Source organism: Pseudopodoces humilis, chromosome 1 (assembly GCF_049639895.1).
Source record: "Pseudopodoces humilis isolate 2021_Gansu_Grassland_sample_001 chromosome 1, ASM4963989v1, whole genome shotgun sequence".
Classification (NCBI taxonomy): Eukaryota; Metazoa; Chordata; class Aves; order Passeriformes; family Paridae; genus Pseudopodoces; species Pseudopodoces humilis.
The window spans coordinates 86,350,218-86,368,767 of NC_142200.1; the positions used below are offsets into that span (position 1 = coordinate 86,350,218).

The 18,550-nt window shown below is 47.2% G+C and overlaps 1 protein-coding gene across 7 annotated transcripts in view; it reads left to right on the forward strand.

The window, feature by feature from the left end:
• Positions 1-755: 755 nt before the first annotated feature.
• Positions 756-18,550, forward strand: part of RREB1 (ras responsive element binding protein 1) — a 122,369-nt gene continuing 104,574 nt past the window's right edge. For 3 of the 7 annotated variants that reach the window (XM_088056544.1, XM_088056532.1, XM_088056558.1), the window contains exon 1: positions 876-1,109. Coding sequence is in view for 3 of the 7 variants with exons in the window: in XM_088056532.1 (XP_087912658.1) it covers positions 1,070-1,109 (40 nt within the window). In the remaining 4 variants the exon portion in view is untranslated. Of the gene's footprint in view, positions 816-875; positions 1,110-1,546; positions 1,880-13,575; positions 13,636-18,550 lie in introns of those variants that run through there. The other 4 variants (XM_014254511.2, XM_088056551.1, XM_088056540.1 and 1 more) reach the window with 3 other exon arrangements.

Genomic DNA, 18,550 nt, shown 5'->3' on the forward strand with positions numbered 1-18,550 from the left:
GCACTGCAGGGAATGTGACGGGAAGGATGGTGCGTGCGGTGCCGTGCACTGTAACTACCTGTACGTGCAAGCGGCCAAATCTTGCCTTTGATTAGACACAGCACTTGCACCTCGTGTTCCTGTGCTAATGTTCACGGTCCTGTTAGATTTAACGTGTCTTTTAGGTCTGGATGGATAACTGACCCCTGCGGGGACCCAAATCGCGCAAGGACGAAAAGTTTCTGAGGAAACAAACACAATCAGAAGGTGACTGCTGCCAGCGGAGCGGAGGGCTGCTGCCTGCGGCCGCTCTACCTGGTGAGGCACCGGGCTGGGAGGCGGAGGAGGATGCACAGACATTTCCACGGCAGCGGAGAGCCCCGGTGAACTCCTTAAAGCCGGCGGCGCGGCACCGCCGCCGGTGGCTCCGGATGCGCTCCAGCCCCGATCCGGGAGGACGGCCGGCTGCCGGGGGACACGCACGGCGGGCCGGGAGCGCGGCCGGCCAGGCCCGCCCGGGAGAGCCCCGCGGGCGCGGCCGCCGGAGCAGCGGGAGGGCGCGGGGCGCCGCGTGGCACCTGGCCGCCCCCCCGCTCCCCCCGCGCCTGCCCCGGGCATCCCGCTGCTGCGCTGCCGGCCGGAGAAGGGAGGGACGGAGGAAGGGTGGGGGGGGGGGGGGAAAGTTGTGCTCACTCCTCTCCTTGGAGGCGCCCCTCCCTCCCCGCGACGAGGGCGAGTTAGAGATGCTATTTGCAACAGGCTGCTGCTGCTGCCGCCGCGGTAGCGCGTCCCCGGGAGAGGAGCCGGAGCGACACGTGATGTGTCTCCTTATCAGGGTGCGCGGGGCAGCGCGGGGGCGGGCAGGGGGCGGGGGCGCCCGCGGAGCGCGGCGCGGCGGGGTCCCTAACCGTGCCCATCTCTCCCCTCCAGGGAGGCGCGGAGGAGGGGAAGTTAGCGCGGAGTTGATGAACTTTGCACATCCACAGAAACGCCATTTTGATTCCTTTTTCCGGAACAAGTTTGCGGCTCCCTCCCGTGCGCGCTCCCCCCGGCGCGCCCCCGCGCCCCCCCGGCGGCCCATCCTCCCGGCATGTCGCGGCGCAAGCAGCCCAGCCCCAGCAAAGTCCGGCGTAAGTACCGCGGGGCTGCCCGGCCGCCGCGCTCCCTCACAAAGGGCAGGAGCGTGCCTTAACTCCGGAGGCATCTATTTTTCTTTTCTTTTTTCCTTTTATTTTCTTTTTCTTAAGTGGGGGGGCAGAAAGAAAGATGAGGAAAAATAAACTTCTGGGAGGGGGCAGGCGCGGGGGTGAGGACGCTGCAGCGTGTCGGCTGGTCGTGCGACTTATTTTAAAAATGAAATGCTTGTTAGAAGGGGAAAAAAAGTTTCCTTTAAAAAAAAAAAAAGGAAAAAAGTTTGGCTGGCAGCGGTGGAGATGATGATGAGTTCGTGCAGCCTCCCTCTTCCCTTCCCCCGCTCCTCCCTCTCCTCTCCTCCCTCCGCGGCTCCTGTTTTTTTTTTTTTTTTTTTTTTTTTTTTCCTTCCCTGTTGCAGACTTTCTACCAACCAGCGGCACCAGCCGCGGCGTTTTGCCTTCAGGACCTGATGCTCATCCATATTAAACCGTCTGAGCTCAGGAATCCGGCCAGATCATCCCCCCCCTCCTGCTGCAAAGTTTATTTTTAACCAGCCACCGCCACAATTTGGATGGGGCTGCGAGGAAGCAACATCTTCTAGCCTGGCTCGCCCCCGTCTCCCGAGCTTGCCTTTTAACTTTTCCGTCGGGCTTATTTTCCTGCCGGCGGTGGCGGTGGGTCCCGCGGCGGCCCCTGTCCGCTGTTCCCGGCTGGGAGGGCCGCGCCGGAGCTGGGAAGTTGGGATGAAGGCGCCCCTTCTCCGCAGGTAGAGCCGGCTTGCGCCGCGCATCTCTCCGCTGACTTTCCGCTCCCCCGGCAGGGCCGGACCGCCGCGCCTGCCTTTCCTCGGCACCCTGGTACCTCTCCCCTCTCTTCTCTATCCCTCTTCCTTACTTTATTTGATTTTTTTCGCCTTTCCTCCACTTTCTCCACCCGCCCCCCGCCTTCCTCCCCCCCGTCCCGGTAGGGACGTGCGTGTCCTTTCCCCTCTCGGCCTGCGCGGCGGGGGCGGGGGGGAGCCGTGCCCGGGGAGGGCGGGGGGCGCTGCCCCCCGTGGGTCCCCCCCGTCCCGCTGCCTTTGTGCGGTGCCAGGAACACATCCCTACGCGGCGGGGCCAGCGGCGGGCAGGGACGCCTGGGCGGCGTCACCACTACAGGAAGGAGCCGGGCAGCATCCGAAGCTGAGGAGGGGTGCCCGGGCCCTCGCCCCCTTCAGCCCCATCTTGGGCGGGGGGGGGGGGGTGGTGGAGCGGCGAGGCAGAGGTGACCCCCCCTCCTGCAGTGGCGGTGTTTGAGGTGAAAACAAAGTTTGGGGTGGCGCGGCTGCCGCCCCCCCCGCCGCGGTGCCCGGTGCGGATGGGAGCCGGCCGAGCCTCGTCTCTGGGCGGCTGCGCTCGCTCCCCATCGCCGTTGCTACGGGCCGGACACCCCCGGCGGCGCCGCGGGGGCCGCGCTGAGGATGCGAGGCAGCTCCTCCTGCCCAGTTCGTAACACACGGGCTCGGCATCCCCCCCCCGCCCCATCCGCCCAGGGTGAGGGGGAGCGGGGGGTGCGGGCCGAACCGGGCCGGGCGGGGAGCGGGACGCACCGAGATGCTGCAACTTTTTCTTTTTTTTTTTTTTTTTTTCATCAGAAGAGGGAGGGCGGTGGATTGAACTTTGTCATGTCGCAGATAAGTTTCCTTTGGCTTCTTCTCCCTGCACTTCTCCCCCGCCTCCCTCCGCACGCACGCTGGAGTTTTTTCTTTTTTTTTTTTTCATTCGTTTTTAAGTACTTTTCCCTGTTTCACCTCTCGGCTGCGATATCTTCGCCCGCTCGGCATCCTCGCGGGGTTGCGCAGAAGGAGGAGAGCGCTTCTCCTGGCTCAGCACATTTCCCTGCCCGGGCCGCTGTGCTCGGCTGCGCACCCCGCGGAGGCCCGGGCGCCTCCGTGCCCCGCCGCCCTCCCACGGCCGCGCCGCGGTGTCCGGCCCGCAGCTGATGCTCTGGTCCTGCTCGCCGAGGAGCCAGCATCCTGCCCGGGAGCCACTGGGCCGATTGCTGGAGGGAAGGCAGAGTGGGATACCATTCGGTTTTAATCCCGACTACCTCTCTCCCCTGTTTTCTCTTGGAGATAAGATCAAGTGTATTTACTTATTTGAGAAAGTAAACATCTAGTTCAGTGTGATTTGGGGGCGTCTAGGAGAGACAGCAAATGCAGTGGATGTTTCCTACCATTCCAACATCCAGCCCCATGCCTTGGAAAAGAAATTGCTTATTAACAACAGGAGCAGTTGCTAAATAACGCCGTGTTGTCACCCCTACAGTGCACAGTAGACAGCTGTTATGATGGCTGAAGTTTTTTCGTTGAGGTCGGTCGTTTTGACACAAGCAATGAGTTTTGTTACTGCAGTTCCTGTTTTCCACAGGGTCAGCGTGCGTGAAAGGGATGCAGTGACTCAGGGTCAGGCCAGCCATATTTGTTTTAGGTTTTAATTTTCTCTTTGAAGACTTAAGGGTATATAGTCTTTTCTTGGTGTGCCTGCATAATGCCGATTAGCCTTAACCGGAGTTGGGTACATCCAGGAAAGAATAGGCCCTTTTGTTTGTTAGAAACCCAGAAACAGCATGAATCCATCATCCAATCAATCAGAGTACCAGGGCTCTCCCTCACCTGCTGGCAGGGACGAATCCAGCCTCTCATGCTGCAGGGCAGCTGTTCCCGACCGAGTGTGGCCTCTTTTGCTCCCTCACCTTCCTCCTCCTGGCATCCGCATTTGGAACTGAATTCATATAGTGTAGTTGGAAAAATACCATCCTTTAAGTGCAATCAAGTAAACTTTTATTCTGCTTTTGTTTTACAGACAGCTAGCTTCTAGTTGTGAAATTGTTGTTTGCCCATCAGAAGTGATGTATGTAGCCACTCCTACATGTTTCTTTTGAGAACTAACAGTGCTAAAGAATATATGTATATATATGTATATATATATTTGGCTTATATAGCAGGGTGTTGGCTGTTTTACTGGGTTTTGGGTTGTTTGGCTTTTTTCCCTTACCTGGACCTGGGTGTTTGAAGCTTCAATTGCAGATTTCCATGTAATGAAGCATCTTATTCTGACTTAGCTCACCCAGGTTGTGATCCCATTCGTAGCTCTTTGCAGTATTCCTGTGACAGACCTTCTGACAATGTGGCTTTTCTTTTTGATTGAGGATTGGGAAGTAACTTCAAGTTTCAAAACTGGGAAAACTGAATCTCTTCATTACCTGTCAGTAGTATGTGTGATCTCTTTTGGTACCAAAGATAAGTGCAGTGTTTCCCAAAGTGTACAAACATTAACCTATGTGGTGCTTTCCTCTCTCCTTCAGGATATTATCACTTTGCCTATGTTCAAGTAACACTACAGTCATAACAGTAGCTTGACTTTAGTCTGTGAAACTTTCTTCTAAAACAGAAATGATTTTGAATTGCTCTCAGTTGGATTGGATTTCTCATTTAAATCAAAACTGGCAATGCACTTACACTGTATAGATTAAAAACATATAGATAAATCCCTTTGGTTATATTCATTATCCCTTGTAAAAGTAGGTGGTGCTTAGAAGGTCATAGGATAAGTGTTGCTAAGCAGCTAAACAGAAGGATGCTAAAATTAACCTGAGTGTTTTTGAAAAGGATTCACTTTTTAAATTGCAATAATTTTTTAGTTGACTTAAGATATACCTTTTGCTAGTAAGACATCTGAAAAAAAATACTTAGATGCATAAGTAAAGCTTTCCAGGGACTGTGTCAAATGTTCAAATTACCTACATGGAGGAGTAATTCTATCCTCCCCCAGTATGCCTAAATTTTACTAACATCGGGCCCTTGATTTGTGTCCTTTGCAAATGTCCTTCCAGAGTTATCTGTTGCTCCAGGAGCATCTGATGTATGTTGGATAGCAGCCTGTAGAGACAGTCTTGGGAAAAAAAACCTGCAGAAGTTCCCCAGGAACAGGCAGAAAACAAGTAAATCCTGTTAGTCTGAAATCTATGCATGTGTGGAAAAAGCCCCTTTTAACTTTTTGATGAATGATGCCTAAGTTTGGAAATCTGTTTTAGGTGTACACTCTTAAAACATGTGAAATCATGTCTTCCTCTTTCAGCACGATAAAGGTTGTTTTGAAATGAGTGTATTATTGGACCGTGTTACTAGACCAGTTTGCGACGGCTGCCTTGTTGATGTGGTAGCTTCTTTCTTGGGAGATAATTGTCCGTAGAGGAGGATAGTAGTGCTGCTTTTTGTTCTTGTGAAGGTAGTGAGAACACTGTCTTCTACCTCCTTTCTGAATTCAAGCAAGATGGACAGTCATAGGGTTACAGGTTTAAAATATGCCTTTTCAACAGCATTCTACAACTTGGAAAAGGGCCAGAAACTGCTTCGTGTTCTTTTGAGAACAGCTTTATCATGCATGGAGTGCTCAGGTACCCTGCAGTTTTGCTGGAAAGTCTCTTAAGGAGCAGATGTAAACTTTGAGGGTGAGAAGGAATTGCCTTCTGAGACAGTGCAACAGCTTTTTTGGGGTGGGAGATCTAACTTGACTAGTTGTTCAGCAGTTAAAGCAGATTTCTTTTGGGGGGGTGCATATGAGGAATCCTTTCTCTGTGTGCATTGTTTTATTTTGTTTGCTTGTTTGTTGCTTTCTTTTTAATACCCTACATAAACCAGCACATGTGGGAGCTGTGGCTTCCCCCTTTCCCCCACGAACATTTAGAAGAATCTTTACAAGGCAGTGATTTCAAAGGCAGAACTTGGGTATTTTTGGGAATGTCACTCTCTGGTGCTACACTGAAAGGTTAAGGTATTTATGTGAAGCCAGGATGGGCTTGAAACCTTCAGAGCTTTGCCAGGCCAGGTTTGGTTATCAGCGTTTGATTACAAATGAACAGGTGAGGTTGGCTGAGGTGGGAAGTGCTGGCTCTGTTCTGGGGTACTTCTGAACAGGAATTTCAGGAGCATTGACTCTTTGTTCTTCTTCGGTGCAAGAAATCTGATGATGGCTTATCTTTGATGTCTGCCAGTGATGTTTTTCCCACCTGAAGGTGTTCCCTCCACCTCACCCTATACCACTCTGTTTTGAATAGCAACATTTGAGGGCCAGTGACTTAAAGGAGTACAAACTTCTGAGACAGCAGTACCGCAGCATCTCACCCTCCTTCCTTCAGCATTTTACTTGGAGCAGGGTGACAGAACTTATTTAGAGCTTGTGCTAATGCTGTGTTATGAAATGTTGAAAGTAGAAATAATTGCCAGCTGGGGCATATGCTCTGGGCTCCTGTTGGGTGGCTCGTTCATGCTGTGATGGAAAAGGGTCAGAACAAGGAAAAGGGCCTGGACAAAAGGGAGAAGAGTCAGTGGGATACTTGGCTTGTGGCTGCGCTGGTATGAAACCTGTTAGAGCAGCCTCCTGCAGTCAGCGAGGAATCGTCCTGATGTCACTGAGCAACGCCTGGACCTGTGTTTCTTTTAGAAACAACACAGGCCTTCGAGTGTATTCTGCTTTTATTTTTTTTTTTCCCTCCTTTTTTTTTTTCCCCCCCCTCTAATAATAACATTTCAGCCTTAAGGTTGGCCAGCCTAGCAATCAATAAAGGTGGCTGCCTTTGACTAGGTGCTTTACAAAAATACGTAGTTGATGGGTGGTGACTGTTTATTCAGAGTGATTCAACTCAGCAAGGCTAAGGGAATCTGAATACCTCTTTAAAGATGTACTGAGAGGCAGCTGTTTCAACAGCGGGATTCATCTGCAGAGTCCCAGCCGTCCAAAGAGGTGTTACAGCAAAGGAAAAGAAAAACTGTCAGAATCCCCCAGGGCATTGTTAGGCTTCTGAGTTAAAACAGGTATTCCAAGGACCATTAGAGAGGGAGGCCTTTCAGGCCTTGATGACCTCTCCTGTCTCCTTTGCAGGTCTTCCTGTAGAAGCATGTGGAATGCAACTTTAAAATTCGTTTTCCTGCATCTAACCTTCCTGAGTAAAAATGGTTTTTGTTTAATCTTATTTACTTACATAACCTCAGGATTTTGAGAGATCCTTTTCCTTTTGAAGAAGACATCCCCACATCCTGCTGTCTGAAATTTCTTTGAAGATCCATTTGCACAAGGGATGTTATTTGTACAGGGCTCTGAAAAAGTGTGGGAAAGGTGCTTGCACACAATGGCCAAGTGACTTCCCAGTGTCAGCTTTGAAAAGTGGAATTTAGACTTTCAAGTCATTCTGGATAAAAAAATGCATTAAGCTTCTTGGAAATTTTGTGCTGATGAGCCTAAGTGACTTATTAATTTGGTTCTGAAAGAGAAAAGTATTTTGTGGTTAACAGTGGAATTGCCAGCTTCTCATACATTTAAAACTTCTCCACTTGGCATCTCTTGGTAGATACTTTAACAGGTGTTAGCATGTGCTTTCTTGAAACAGTACAGATTACTTGTAGGTGTTTTAGGAATAGGGGCTTGCATCATCTGTCCTTTGAAAATGGAGGATGATTAGCCGTTGACAAACTTTTTTTAGTTAATTTAGGTACGTGCTTCCTATCTGAGGATGAGAGAAACAAAATGTTCACGTTGAAGTGTAGCTGGCCTTTGTTTTTATTGTGCATGATTAGCTGGCTTTAACTTGAGCCCTTGTTAGTCCTGTTTCATACAGCAGGTGATGTCAGTGCTCAGGTGTATTGGTACCTGGGAGTGCTTTGCTCAGAGCTCTTGCATCACAGCAATAAATTCCACTGCTGTGTTCAGGCTGGACTCCTTCACACTGGTAACATCAGAGCTTGGACAAGGGAGAACTGCTTTGGATTTTGCACTAATACACAGCACTACTTCCTTGTTAATTCGGACCACTCACAGTTTTGGGTAGGGAAAAGACCCTAGTTTAAGTTCCTCTTTTTGTTACACAAACTGTATTTTCTTCATTAAATTAAGTTCCTCACATCTCATTGCTCTTTGTGTTTTGAGAACTTGGGAGGCAACCAGGTCATGAATACCTGTGTGCTGTTCCTCATTCAAGTGTGCATTTTTTTTCTGATGTTGATGCAGTTGCCAGTGTATTAAGGAAACACGCAAGGTGTCTGTGGCATCTCGTGCATGTCCTCACCTGCTTCATCCCTTGCTTCTCCCCAAAAGCATTAAGGTATCCTGAATTTGTCTTCAGCTGGATAACTTGCAGCACAGCTCACACAGCTGTGTGTACATCCCCATGCTTTTGGGTGGGAGGGAGGAAGGAGGGCTGCAGAAGGAGGCTTGCTTTCTAAGCAAGACACTGAAGGTTCAGGAAGTGGAAGCACATGCCATAGAAGCCAGCTGTAGAAGACTTGTAGCTGGATTACTAAGGGATTCCATTTGTGAGGTTTGACTGTATTTTCCAGGGGAAGAACTATGAATGCAGTGACAAGTGCTTCTCTACAGAGATGTAACTTCTGTCTTGTATTTAGTTGTCGAGTATATTTCTTGTGGTCTGTTCTTACCACTGCAGGTATCATTTATTTTTCTACCTTAGCAGATGGCCCAGCCAGGTGTTGCTAAGTACATCCTACTATATTTCCAAGTAAGGTTCAAGATTGTGTTCATTGACAGCTTCTGGAAGAAGACTTGGAGCAACTTCCCAGTCTTTACAGCAGATAGGTCTCTTTTCTGCTTGGTAACATCTACTGTCACACTGGATTGTCAGAGGCCTGACTGTCCATGTTGTAAAACGGTAAAGAGAGCTGTATCACAGTGCCCCCGTTTTCTGGTGTAAACTTGCTTTACTGTTGAACACTAGTTTTGTTCAAAAAGTGAAGATTTTTTTCTTATCAGTGTTGGCTGCACTTTGTGGGAGAAATATTCTCCATCCTCTGTCTCCATTCCTCCTTTTTGCAAAATGACAGTGTCTTTTTGCTGAGCATGCAGTGGCTACCGTGTTCAGCCAAAGCAGGGGGTGAATTTCTAGGGGTGAGGGAAATGATCCGTACCTCAGAGTGGATGCCAGTTACCTTGGGAGGAAGCCATGCAGATTATAAACTCTGCAGGAAGGATCTGGTGGATTCTGTAAACTCTGTGGCCTCAGTAACTGCAGTTTCAAGCAGTTCCCAGTCTCTGCTTGCAAAGCTTTTGGAACTTGTAAGCTCTTTAAAGCTAGTGACTGAGGATTTTCCATACTTCCCTTCTCCCTTGAGGGGAAAAAAAAAAGTTAGAAATATATAGTAAGGTTACTCATTTTAAGTGCTCAAAAGCCAAGAAATGAAGGTTGGGGTGTTCATAGAACAATTAAGTAGATAAAAATGAACACAGATCATGCCCCATTACGGTTGCTGTTCCGTGTTTAAAAAAATCAATAGATACGTAAACAGTAGGTAAAAGTGGAAAACATGTCTTCATTTGAATCAACAACAAAATTCTTTCAGGCTTCTCTGGATTAAAATTTTATGTGGGGTATATACAGCTGAAAGCTCTTGAGAATTCATAGAATGAAAGATGCCAGGAAACTTTAAAAAACTGAAATACTAATAGTGTCTTTGTATTTTTTGTGTTTGAAATTCCTACAGGTGTAGTTACAAAGTCAGTGCATCTGTTTTAGGAGCTTGTTTGATAAACAGCAAATGGAATTTGAGATATAATAGTCTATTTTGACTAAATTCTTCCATCCAGGTTGTGGGCATCATTGCAAGCGTTGCCACTTGCTGTGTCCTTTTTTTAAATGCTAGAGGTTGTGCTTTTACTTTCTTGAGTGTATTCAGTCTGGTGAGTAGGAGGAGAACTTTCCCTTCCCAGGCCTGTCCTTCCCTGCAGGAAAAGGGAAATGTAGAGAATTCTCCCTGAGGATGGATTTGGGACAGAGATGGCCCCTGTGTGTTTGGGGCCAGAGTTTTTATTTGCACCATTGCGTAACTCAATCTCCATAGAGAAAGATGTGGGTTAGTGGCTTTGCAACGCCACACAGGCCACGGGCTTGCACACGGCCATGCTCTGCCCCAGAGCCGACGTATGTGCTAGCACTGCATTGTACATGTATTGATAATTCCTCCCTGGCGTTGTCCTGGAGCTTCAGGACAGGAGGATCTGCTGTTGCCTGACTTTCGACCTCGTGCACTGGCAGCCTGTCTTGTGCTTGCACGGCCTGAATCGACTGACTTGCAGTAAATGTTTCCATTTGTGTGCTCGCCGTCTTTTCAAAATGATTGCTAAAAACTGTTTGGGCCAAAAATAATCTACACTGGACAAGAAGATGCCAGCATCATGTGCAAATTGCATGCTGTAGTTACTGTCCCAGCTACTAATTCAAACAGAGTTGCACAGATGTGGATTAGGACAGTCCAGGCTGCTGATTTAAAAATTTCCAGTATTTCTGGTAATGGATGTTTATGTGAGCTGCCTAGTCCAAAGACCCAGGAAATGAACTGGTGGTGGTCTTTGTTTAATTCCTGGTATACAGATGCCAAGTGTTATGCTTTGATTTCCTACTCTGTAAACTCTTCGGGGCAGGGATCAGCATTCAATTACGGAGTTTTGAAAAGCCACCTAACACACTGTGGAACCGACCTGCACAGCACTACCTCAGTATAAATGTTTAATTATAACTATCTCCTTACCCCATAGTGGAGCCTTTCCAGATACCAAGGTAGAGGCATTCTGGGAACCTGCACTGCTCCTGCTGAGGCGTCTCCTTATAAATAGACAGCTTTGGTTGCAAAGCAGCATTTCGGCAGCTCTCATAACTTCTTGCTTTGCACATGAGGGACAGATTATTTATTGATTTCCTTTCTAGGAGGTATAGGTGCAAGTATATACACACGTTCGGGAGTCTGCCTCTGGTTGTTTGGTTTAGGAGCAAATACGTTCCTAACTTTAATATGTGTTCTAAACCATCAGTCAAACAACATCCTTCTCTCTCCCTTTTGCTTTAGGTCTGTATGTAAAAGGGTCAAATGTCAGGGTTCTGAAATTAGGAAATTAGAAGAAGAAACTGGGAATGGAAAGATGTCACCCCCTCAGTATGTCACCTTCCCAAGACTGAAATGAAGTGCAGTTGCTGGCTCTTACCACTCACAATTTAATTCTGTTGCCTTGAATGATTTGTGTTGTAGTCTTAAACTGAATTCTTAAATCGTCCCAAAAGTGATGTATGTATCATTCGTTATGTTTATACAGCATAAAAGCATATGGAGTAATGGAAACATCTAGAAATTAGACCTCCAGAGAAGACTCCCATTTTAATCAGGTTACTTACTTGGATTAAACCAACCCAAATTTAAAACACATGGGCTCATGTACTAAACTAGTTGCGCTTTCAGCACTCCAGGGGTCTGTCTGGGAGTTTATCAGTGCGTTGTTGTAGTCTGTTCAAGCCAGCTTTGCAGAAGCAATTTGGTGTTGCTAAGGTTGGAATAAGCTGATGTCAGATTTTTGTCCACAGTGCATAGCAAGTAGAGGTCAAACACTTGTACAGCCGGTGATACTATGACTTGTTAAGAATGTACGCAGCAGGTCGCTTTTCAAAACATCTTTTGAAAAGCAGCCTGTGAGAGCAGTGCCATGTAGAAGAGACACGCATCTTCCTCTGGCATCAGCAAATGGATGCATCCTATCACATTGGACTGCTGAGCATGTTTAGTCATGTTTCTGTAATAAGCTCTGGGAACAGGAATGGGTTCTGCCCTGTTGCGCTTCGGGAAGATTTGAATGAATTTGACTGGTTTGTTCCAGGGAAACTTGTGTTTCTATGTGCTGCTTTTGTGCTTGGTACAGTAAGGAATCATGTTTGTTTTGTGGCTGAAGGAGTATTTCTTTGCATTATAGGATTGCTAACATTACAACACCTAAATTCTTATTCTTTAGAAGAGATAAAACCAAAAGCATGACTCCCAGAATTATCAGTGTTTCTGGTGCTGATAGTGTACAAACCTGTTTGGTTTTGGGAATCCCCTTTGCCCAGATAAACTTGGGTATTAGGGACCTTTCTTGTGCTTCCAGCCATAACACTCGGGCATCTCTGTTTCTCCTGCCCTGGTGAATCATCCTCCAACGTACACACATGTAAATTTTAAACGTGCCTTGATGGGGGTTACCATCTTTATCCTTATTTTTTTGTCTCATCCTGATAGCTCTCAAGGTATTTTCTGAATTTGCTGGGGGATCTGTGTGTATGTGTCAGTGGCAAGTCTAGATTGAGCCAAGCACTGCCCCTACAACAATTTTAAACACAGATATAATTCTACTTGAGTAGGTTGTTCCTTTAAAGTCAAAATACTGGCATGGGCAAAAGTTAGGGGAAGTGTTTCGGGATTGGGGCCTGCCTTTAACTTTCAGAAAAAGTATTTGTGACACAAGCCAGAATCTTTAACCCGTGTGAGCCACAGCTCCAAACTCTTCTCACCAACTTCTGAACTTCTTCAGGAGGCATTGCTCAGCCCGAGGAATTGTCACAGCTCTTGCAGCCTGAGAAGAGTTGGTTTTGAAGAGAAGTGGCCAGAAACGTGGCCGTGAACCCAAACTTCTTCAATACACGGTGTGCGCAAGAGTTAAATGAAAGTGCTCCAGCAGCTCATGTGCTCTCTGTGTGCGCATACTTTCCTAATCTTGACATGGGGTCTGAGCCGCAGGCTCGGAGGGTGTATGTGAAGTTGGCTTGGCTGTCACCTTTTCACTCCCCGGCCCTGGCTGCGGCTCAGCCCGGGGACGCGCCCGTCGCTGGCACCGCGGGCTGCAGGGAGCGCTCGGGCCTGGGGCTGGCCGGGCCTGGCACACCCGTCCTGCCCTCACGGCTCCCTGCCCGCGCGGGCAGCCGGGGAGGGAGGGAAGGGCTGTGCTGCGATGGCCCCCCGTTCCCCGCGCCTGGAAGATCTCTTGCGCCCGTCTTGTGCGCTCGGGTCGATCTGGACGAGCTTTCTGCTCCTCTGTTATCATCATCTAGCTGGAGAGTAGCTACCTCGGCGGATGGGTCTGCTTTAAAATGGGAACAGCTGTACGGAGTGGTCTCGATGCTGGTGGGCTGTCCCTGCAGGTGGGGAGAGGAAGGGCAGAGCACGTGTTTTTCTCCTCTAGGTGACAAAGTCCTAAGGGCAACTTGGTCTTTGGCTCTCCGGGAAGAGAAGTTGCAGTTCTTTCAGTCCACAGCACGCTGTCAAAAATCACCGAGCATTTCTGACCATAGGCTGGAAACGAAAGCTGCCAGTCTTTCTTTTCCGCTTAAGTTTCTTTGGGAGAGGCTGCCAGTGGCCACCTTGCCCCACCCTGCAGACGTGTGGGTGGGAGTGGGGGTAGCCGGCAGGAGGGAACATCACCAAAAAGGCAGAGTGATTTGGCTCGTGGCCACACACAGGAGCAGGAACAGCTGCCTGGATGGCCCCCGGAGCCTCACTGATGTCAGCAAAACCAGCGCTCCTTAAAACATAGCGCCTTGTGGAGGGGGGTGATGGGCAGGAAGGCGGGGAGCAGCTTGAGGGGGTTAAGCAGCACATAAAACCACCTCCATGGTTCTTTCTTTCACCCCCCTCTTCTAAACAGACCTCTACTTTCTGTAGGAATGGGAAGGATTTGGGTGAGTGAGAGTTATAAGAAATTCATAAAACTAAAACAAGTTACCAAAAGCAAAGAGCAGAAAGACTATGCATTGTAAAATTTGCATGTGGCTGCAGCGTGTCTGTTTGCTTGGGTTTCTTCCTTCTAAGAGGAGTGTGGCTAGGAACAGTTTGGCACTGTTGGATAAATCTGTTGGTGCTGTTCCCTCCTTTGTCCCCTGTGTTGTCTCTGAGAACCTGTCACACTGTGACAGATCATACTGTCAAAGATCATACTGTGTTTGAAAAGTATCTGGCTTGCCTTGGGATGCTGCATGAAATATGGCAGGATGTGGCATCCTGCAGGGAGCATGTCATGTGTGCTTACTTGGCCTCCTGCGTGTGCTTGAGCAGAGGAAGGGAATGCACATCAGAAGAGCACAGTTGTTCGCAGCTTCCTTCCATTCCCCTTGGTTGCCGCAGAGAGACGGCACTTTGTGTCACCCATGAGGTTTACCCAAGCTGCCTTTCCTGGTATGTTGATAGCCAGGTTCCCTGATGGAGATGCCTCTGCATGGTTAAGGGCGGGGAGGGGGGAGCTGTCTCATGACTTCCATGATGTGGGATGCACAATACAAAATTACCCCTGTCATAGGTACTGAACTGGATGAATGTGAGTTCCTCTCAGGCCAAATATGGCTTTTTCCAGTTTAATAACTAACATAGCTGTTTCCAGAAGTCACAAGAGAATCTGATGTGTAGCTGGAAGTGCTGAGGGAAGAGGATACCAGCTTTTCCAGAACTGTGTAGCTCAATCACAGAACGAGGTTGGACTGGACATGAAACTGGATTCCAGGGTGACGTGGTGATTGCAGCCTCTGCCGGCTTTGCTTCTTCCCACAGCTGGGGAGTTGATTTTCCCAGCAGGCCTGTGCCAGCTTAGTCCTGCTGCTAGTCTTGTGGTGTTATCCCAGCTCAGAAGTCGTGCTTGAATTTCTTGCAAAGTGGTAAGCAGCACGCAAATCTAGGCGACAAGGGTGAGCCAGCCTACCCGGGCTTCTTGCAAAGCTGAATTTGCAAAATGCTGTCTCCATCAAGGGCAATGTAATAATAAGTTGCAGAGATTCCGTCTTGAAAAACAAACAGTGATACACAGGCATTGGGGGAGGAGGAGTTAGTGCTCTTTTATAAGGCTCTTTCTTTTTGTTAACTCAGGTTAGCTTTAGTAGTTGGATTAACTTTTCCCGTATCATTCCAGAATTCTTGTAGTAATTGGGAAAGATGACAGAAGGTCACAGCCCTCATACATGGCCGAGTAAGCATCTAGTCACATTCTTTTCAACTGGGACGGTGGCATGAAGAATTTCTTTACTGAAGGTTGCAGAGGGAGACAGTAAGAGAGGCAGAAAAAGAGCCCAAATGCTGTGAATCCAGTCCTGTGTCTCTACCATTAGATCATGCTTCCTGTCTAGGCAGATGAGCCCACATAAAAACCTCTGTTCACAAACAGATGACATTCAAGTACTACCAGCATTGTAAAATATGGCTAGGACTAATATATTTGCTCTGACTTTAATCTTGAGTGCCTGGTGGAACACCTGTAAGTATTTACATTTTAACATGAGCTTTTGTGCTTGTGAAAGCAGACAGTTTGACAGCAATGACCTCTCACCCAAAAGCCTGAATAAGTGATGAACTTCCAACAAATCCATGACCTGAACTCTGTTGGATGCATATTGAAGGTGACAAGTTAAAAGCTGGCAGTACCAACAAGAGGCCTGGCTTTGTGCTGGGCTCTTCTGGTGGAGGTGGTCCACAAATGAGCTTCTAACCACTGTCCCTATCTAAATGTCTGGAAGTAAGTGTGCTTGTATTCACTGGCTGGGTGAGAACCTCAGGCAGATGTTTGATGCGGAAAAAACTTAATTTTTTTCCAAAGGTTTCTTGTTCTGCTGCTGTACTGTGACCCTGGATGAAGGGCTTGGTTTATGTTGCAGAGGAGACAGAAGGGTGGATGTGTCTCCTCCCAAGCAGAGCACTTCAGAGTTCGCTGTGTTTTAATTGAATTGAGTGGTAGTTAAAACTTCAATTATGGGCATCTCTGGAGTTAGACGTGTCTCTGCTGCAAGCACAGTAACCACTGGCCGTCAGACAGGGATGACAGCCCTGGTACACTAACCTCTGAAATCACCCTGACCTGAATCACGTTGAAGCTGCGGCTCTGGTGACACTTCCTCAGGACTGCCCTGTCCTGGAATGAGCAGTTCCTGGTACCTGCTTCTCCAGTGAAGCTTGGATTCAGTGCAGAGAATGCTTCCTCAAGCTGACAGAAATGCCTCTGGATCTGTTGCAGGAGGTGCTTTAGTTCTGTGCTAAATTCTGTGGAGTAAGTCATGCTATGTTTTTTGCTTGCAAAACTGAAAACCAGAGGGAGTCCTGATTGTGTCTTAATACCGAGTCAGACCCAAAGTTTGTCATGCCCAACGTGCTGCTCAATGTGGATTTATCAAAAGAGTTTTTGGCAAGAGGGCACCTATTAACGATGCTTTCCTAATGTAGTCTACCAGCAACATGCAGCTTCTGGAATCCCTTGAGCCAAAGGGTATTTATATAGTTACAGTATTTAGGTTCAAGAATCCTTTTTTTGTTAGCTTGTCCAGTGGCTTTTTGAACCTGTACTGACTCTTGGTGTGTTGTGATGGTGAGTTCTGCAGCTTATCTCTGTGCTCTGTTGGAGAGGCGGTAAAAATTGTATTTTCTAAACCTCTCATTTTATGCTTTCACTTAATATTGTTTAGGACTTGTACTAAAGGAAATAGCAAGTATTCATTCACTACCAACCTTCTCCACACCTTTCAGGATTTTCTGGACCTCTGCTGTATCACCTCTGTGGCCTTCCTCCCAGGTTGGAGTCCTAATCTGAGTATCCATTATTATGCAGAAATTCTTCCATACTTTAGATTTCAACATTCATCAATGCTTTTTAAAGCTTTGGTTTGCCTTGTTAACATCTATCACAGGCACAAGCCAAAAATACTTTATTTGCCTAGATATTTATTGCTGTAAGACATGTACTTGGACAGGCTTTAAAGATTCCAGGTGCTGCCATGATTCTGCAGCAGTTTTTTTGTGAAACTTTCTCCATGCTGGCAAGTCGCAGTCAGAAGATGATGATTGGTGAGGTTGTTTGTAGGTCTGGCTCAGTTACTTCCATCCTGATTGCTTGAGAACTGCCTGTTTAAATGGTGCTTTTCTTGCTGTTTCCCTTCCCAGATACATATGGTTTCCATGAGCAATGTCCCTGTAACCCCCCACTTAATACGCCCCCTGCTTCCTCCCTACAAATGGCAGCCTGAAGCATGCCCTGCGTATCTAAAACCGTGGTGAATACAACTTACCAGAGACAAGGGACATTTGTCCTTGCTCACTCTGGGTGTTTCTTTAGGTTCCACTTAAACAGAGAGATATTACCCACAGTAAAGTTTGCCCACTTCCTATGCTTGCCTCCTGATTTGTGATAATGACCAGGATTCATCCATCAGTTTATTCTTGGCCAGTATCAGAGGAATTGTTTTGAGCTCAATGGAGTAAAATTAGCATATTCTGCAATTCTGCTGTGTTTCCATCCCTTTTTTAATATTTGCTAGTTGTGAACCCACTTATCCACCTGTAGGACTGACTGGTCCATGCTGATGGACTTTGAGATTTTATTTTTTTGCAACTGAAACAATTTTGCTTCAGTACCAGCCATAGTGCTAGTATTTACTTAGTTAGATTGCTTTACAAATCAGTGCTTACAAGGCTGCTGAAATGCAGTCGCTTGTGGAGAGTGAGGAAGGAGAGGTTTAGATCAGGTCATGCTAACCCCTTTCTTCCTCTGTGTGCTGCACATTCTTCACTGCTGACATGGGCTAAAAAGGAACCTTGCCTTTTAAAGCTCTACCTTAACCTGCCCACCAAATGATGTGTACTACTTGATTTGTGTTTAGCCGTTGAAAACTTTATTCCAACTCGCCTGAACTGGGAACTTGGTTGCAAGAGTGACACTAGTTATTTGAAACCTTCTGGTAAGGACAGCCTTTCACAGTAAGAACTCAGTTTTATCTAGGTTACTTGCTCCCTGTATTAAGCCTCTCACAATTGATGAAATGTAGTTTCTTAGGAGAAACAAGCCCTGTTCATCAGGTACTGCTGATTTATGATGATAGACTTTAAAGGTTGCTGTGTGTAAAACCATTCTAAATAAGCTGTTCAGCACTTAATACTGAGCTCTGTAGGCTTTGTGAATGATATAGCATTTGAAAGTAGCAAGCATATGTGTTCAGAGAAAGGAAGCAGGGCCTGTTCTTATAAACTATCAAGTTTTGCTTATAGGTCTGATTGTTGAATTCAGAGCTCCTCTTGTATTGCTCTGCTGCTGCTCTGTGCATTTAGTAGCTTAAATTTAAATTAAATATCATAAAGGTCATGTGAGGAGCAAGGAATGGAGCCCCTAGCATGGCATATTCTTTGCAGGTGTCTCTCTGCTCTTGGGTGTTAGATCAGGAAAACCTAAAAATAAACATAAAATAAAGTCATTGTGTATGTGTAAGCAGGAGGGCATGTTTATGTTGCTTTAATTAGAAGTATTTTCTTGACTGCTTGTTTTCTTGGGGTATGTATTCAAAATAATAAATATTTTAAATATCTTAAAGGTATGCCGTAAAGTGCTAGGCCAGAAAGCTGATGAGGACTTTTTGTATTTGTCCTTCTGTCTTTTGAAAGTTCAGTTTTGGCTCAGTCAGTTCTCTTAGCAGACTTACTGTGCAGCTGATGTAGTTGTGTTGGCAGAAGGAGGTGGGAGAAGAACAGAGGATGTCAGGACTTCTGATTGCAATGCAGGTAGAACAGATTTTAAAAGCCTGGGCAATCATTATTAAAAGGACCATTGCTCAAACCATCAGAACTGTCATGTCT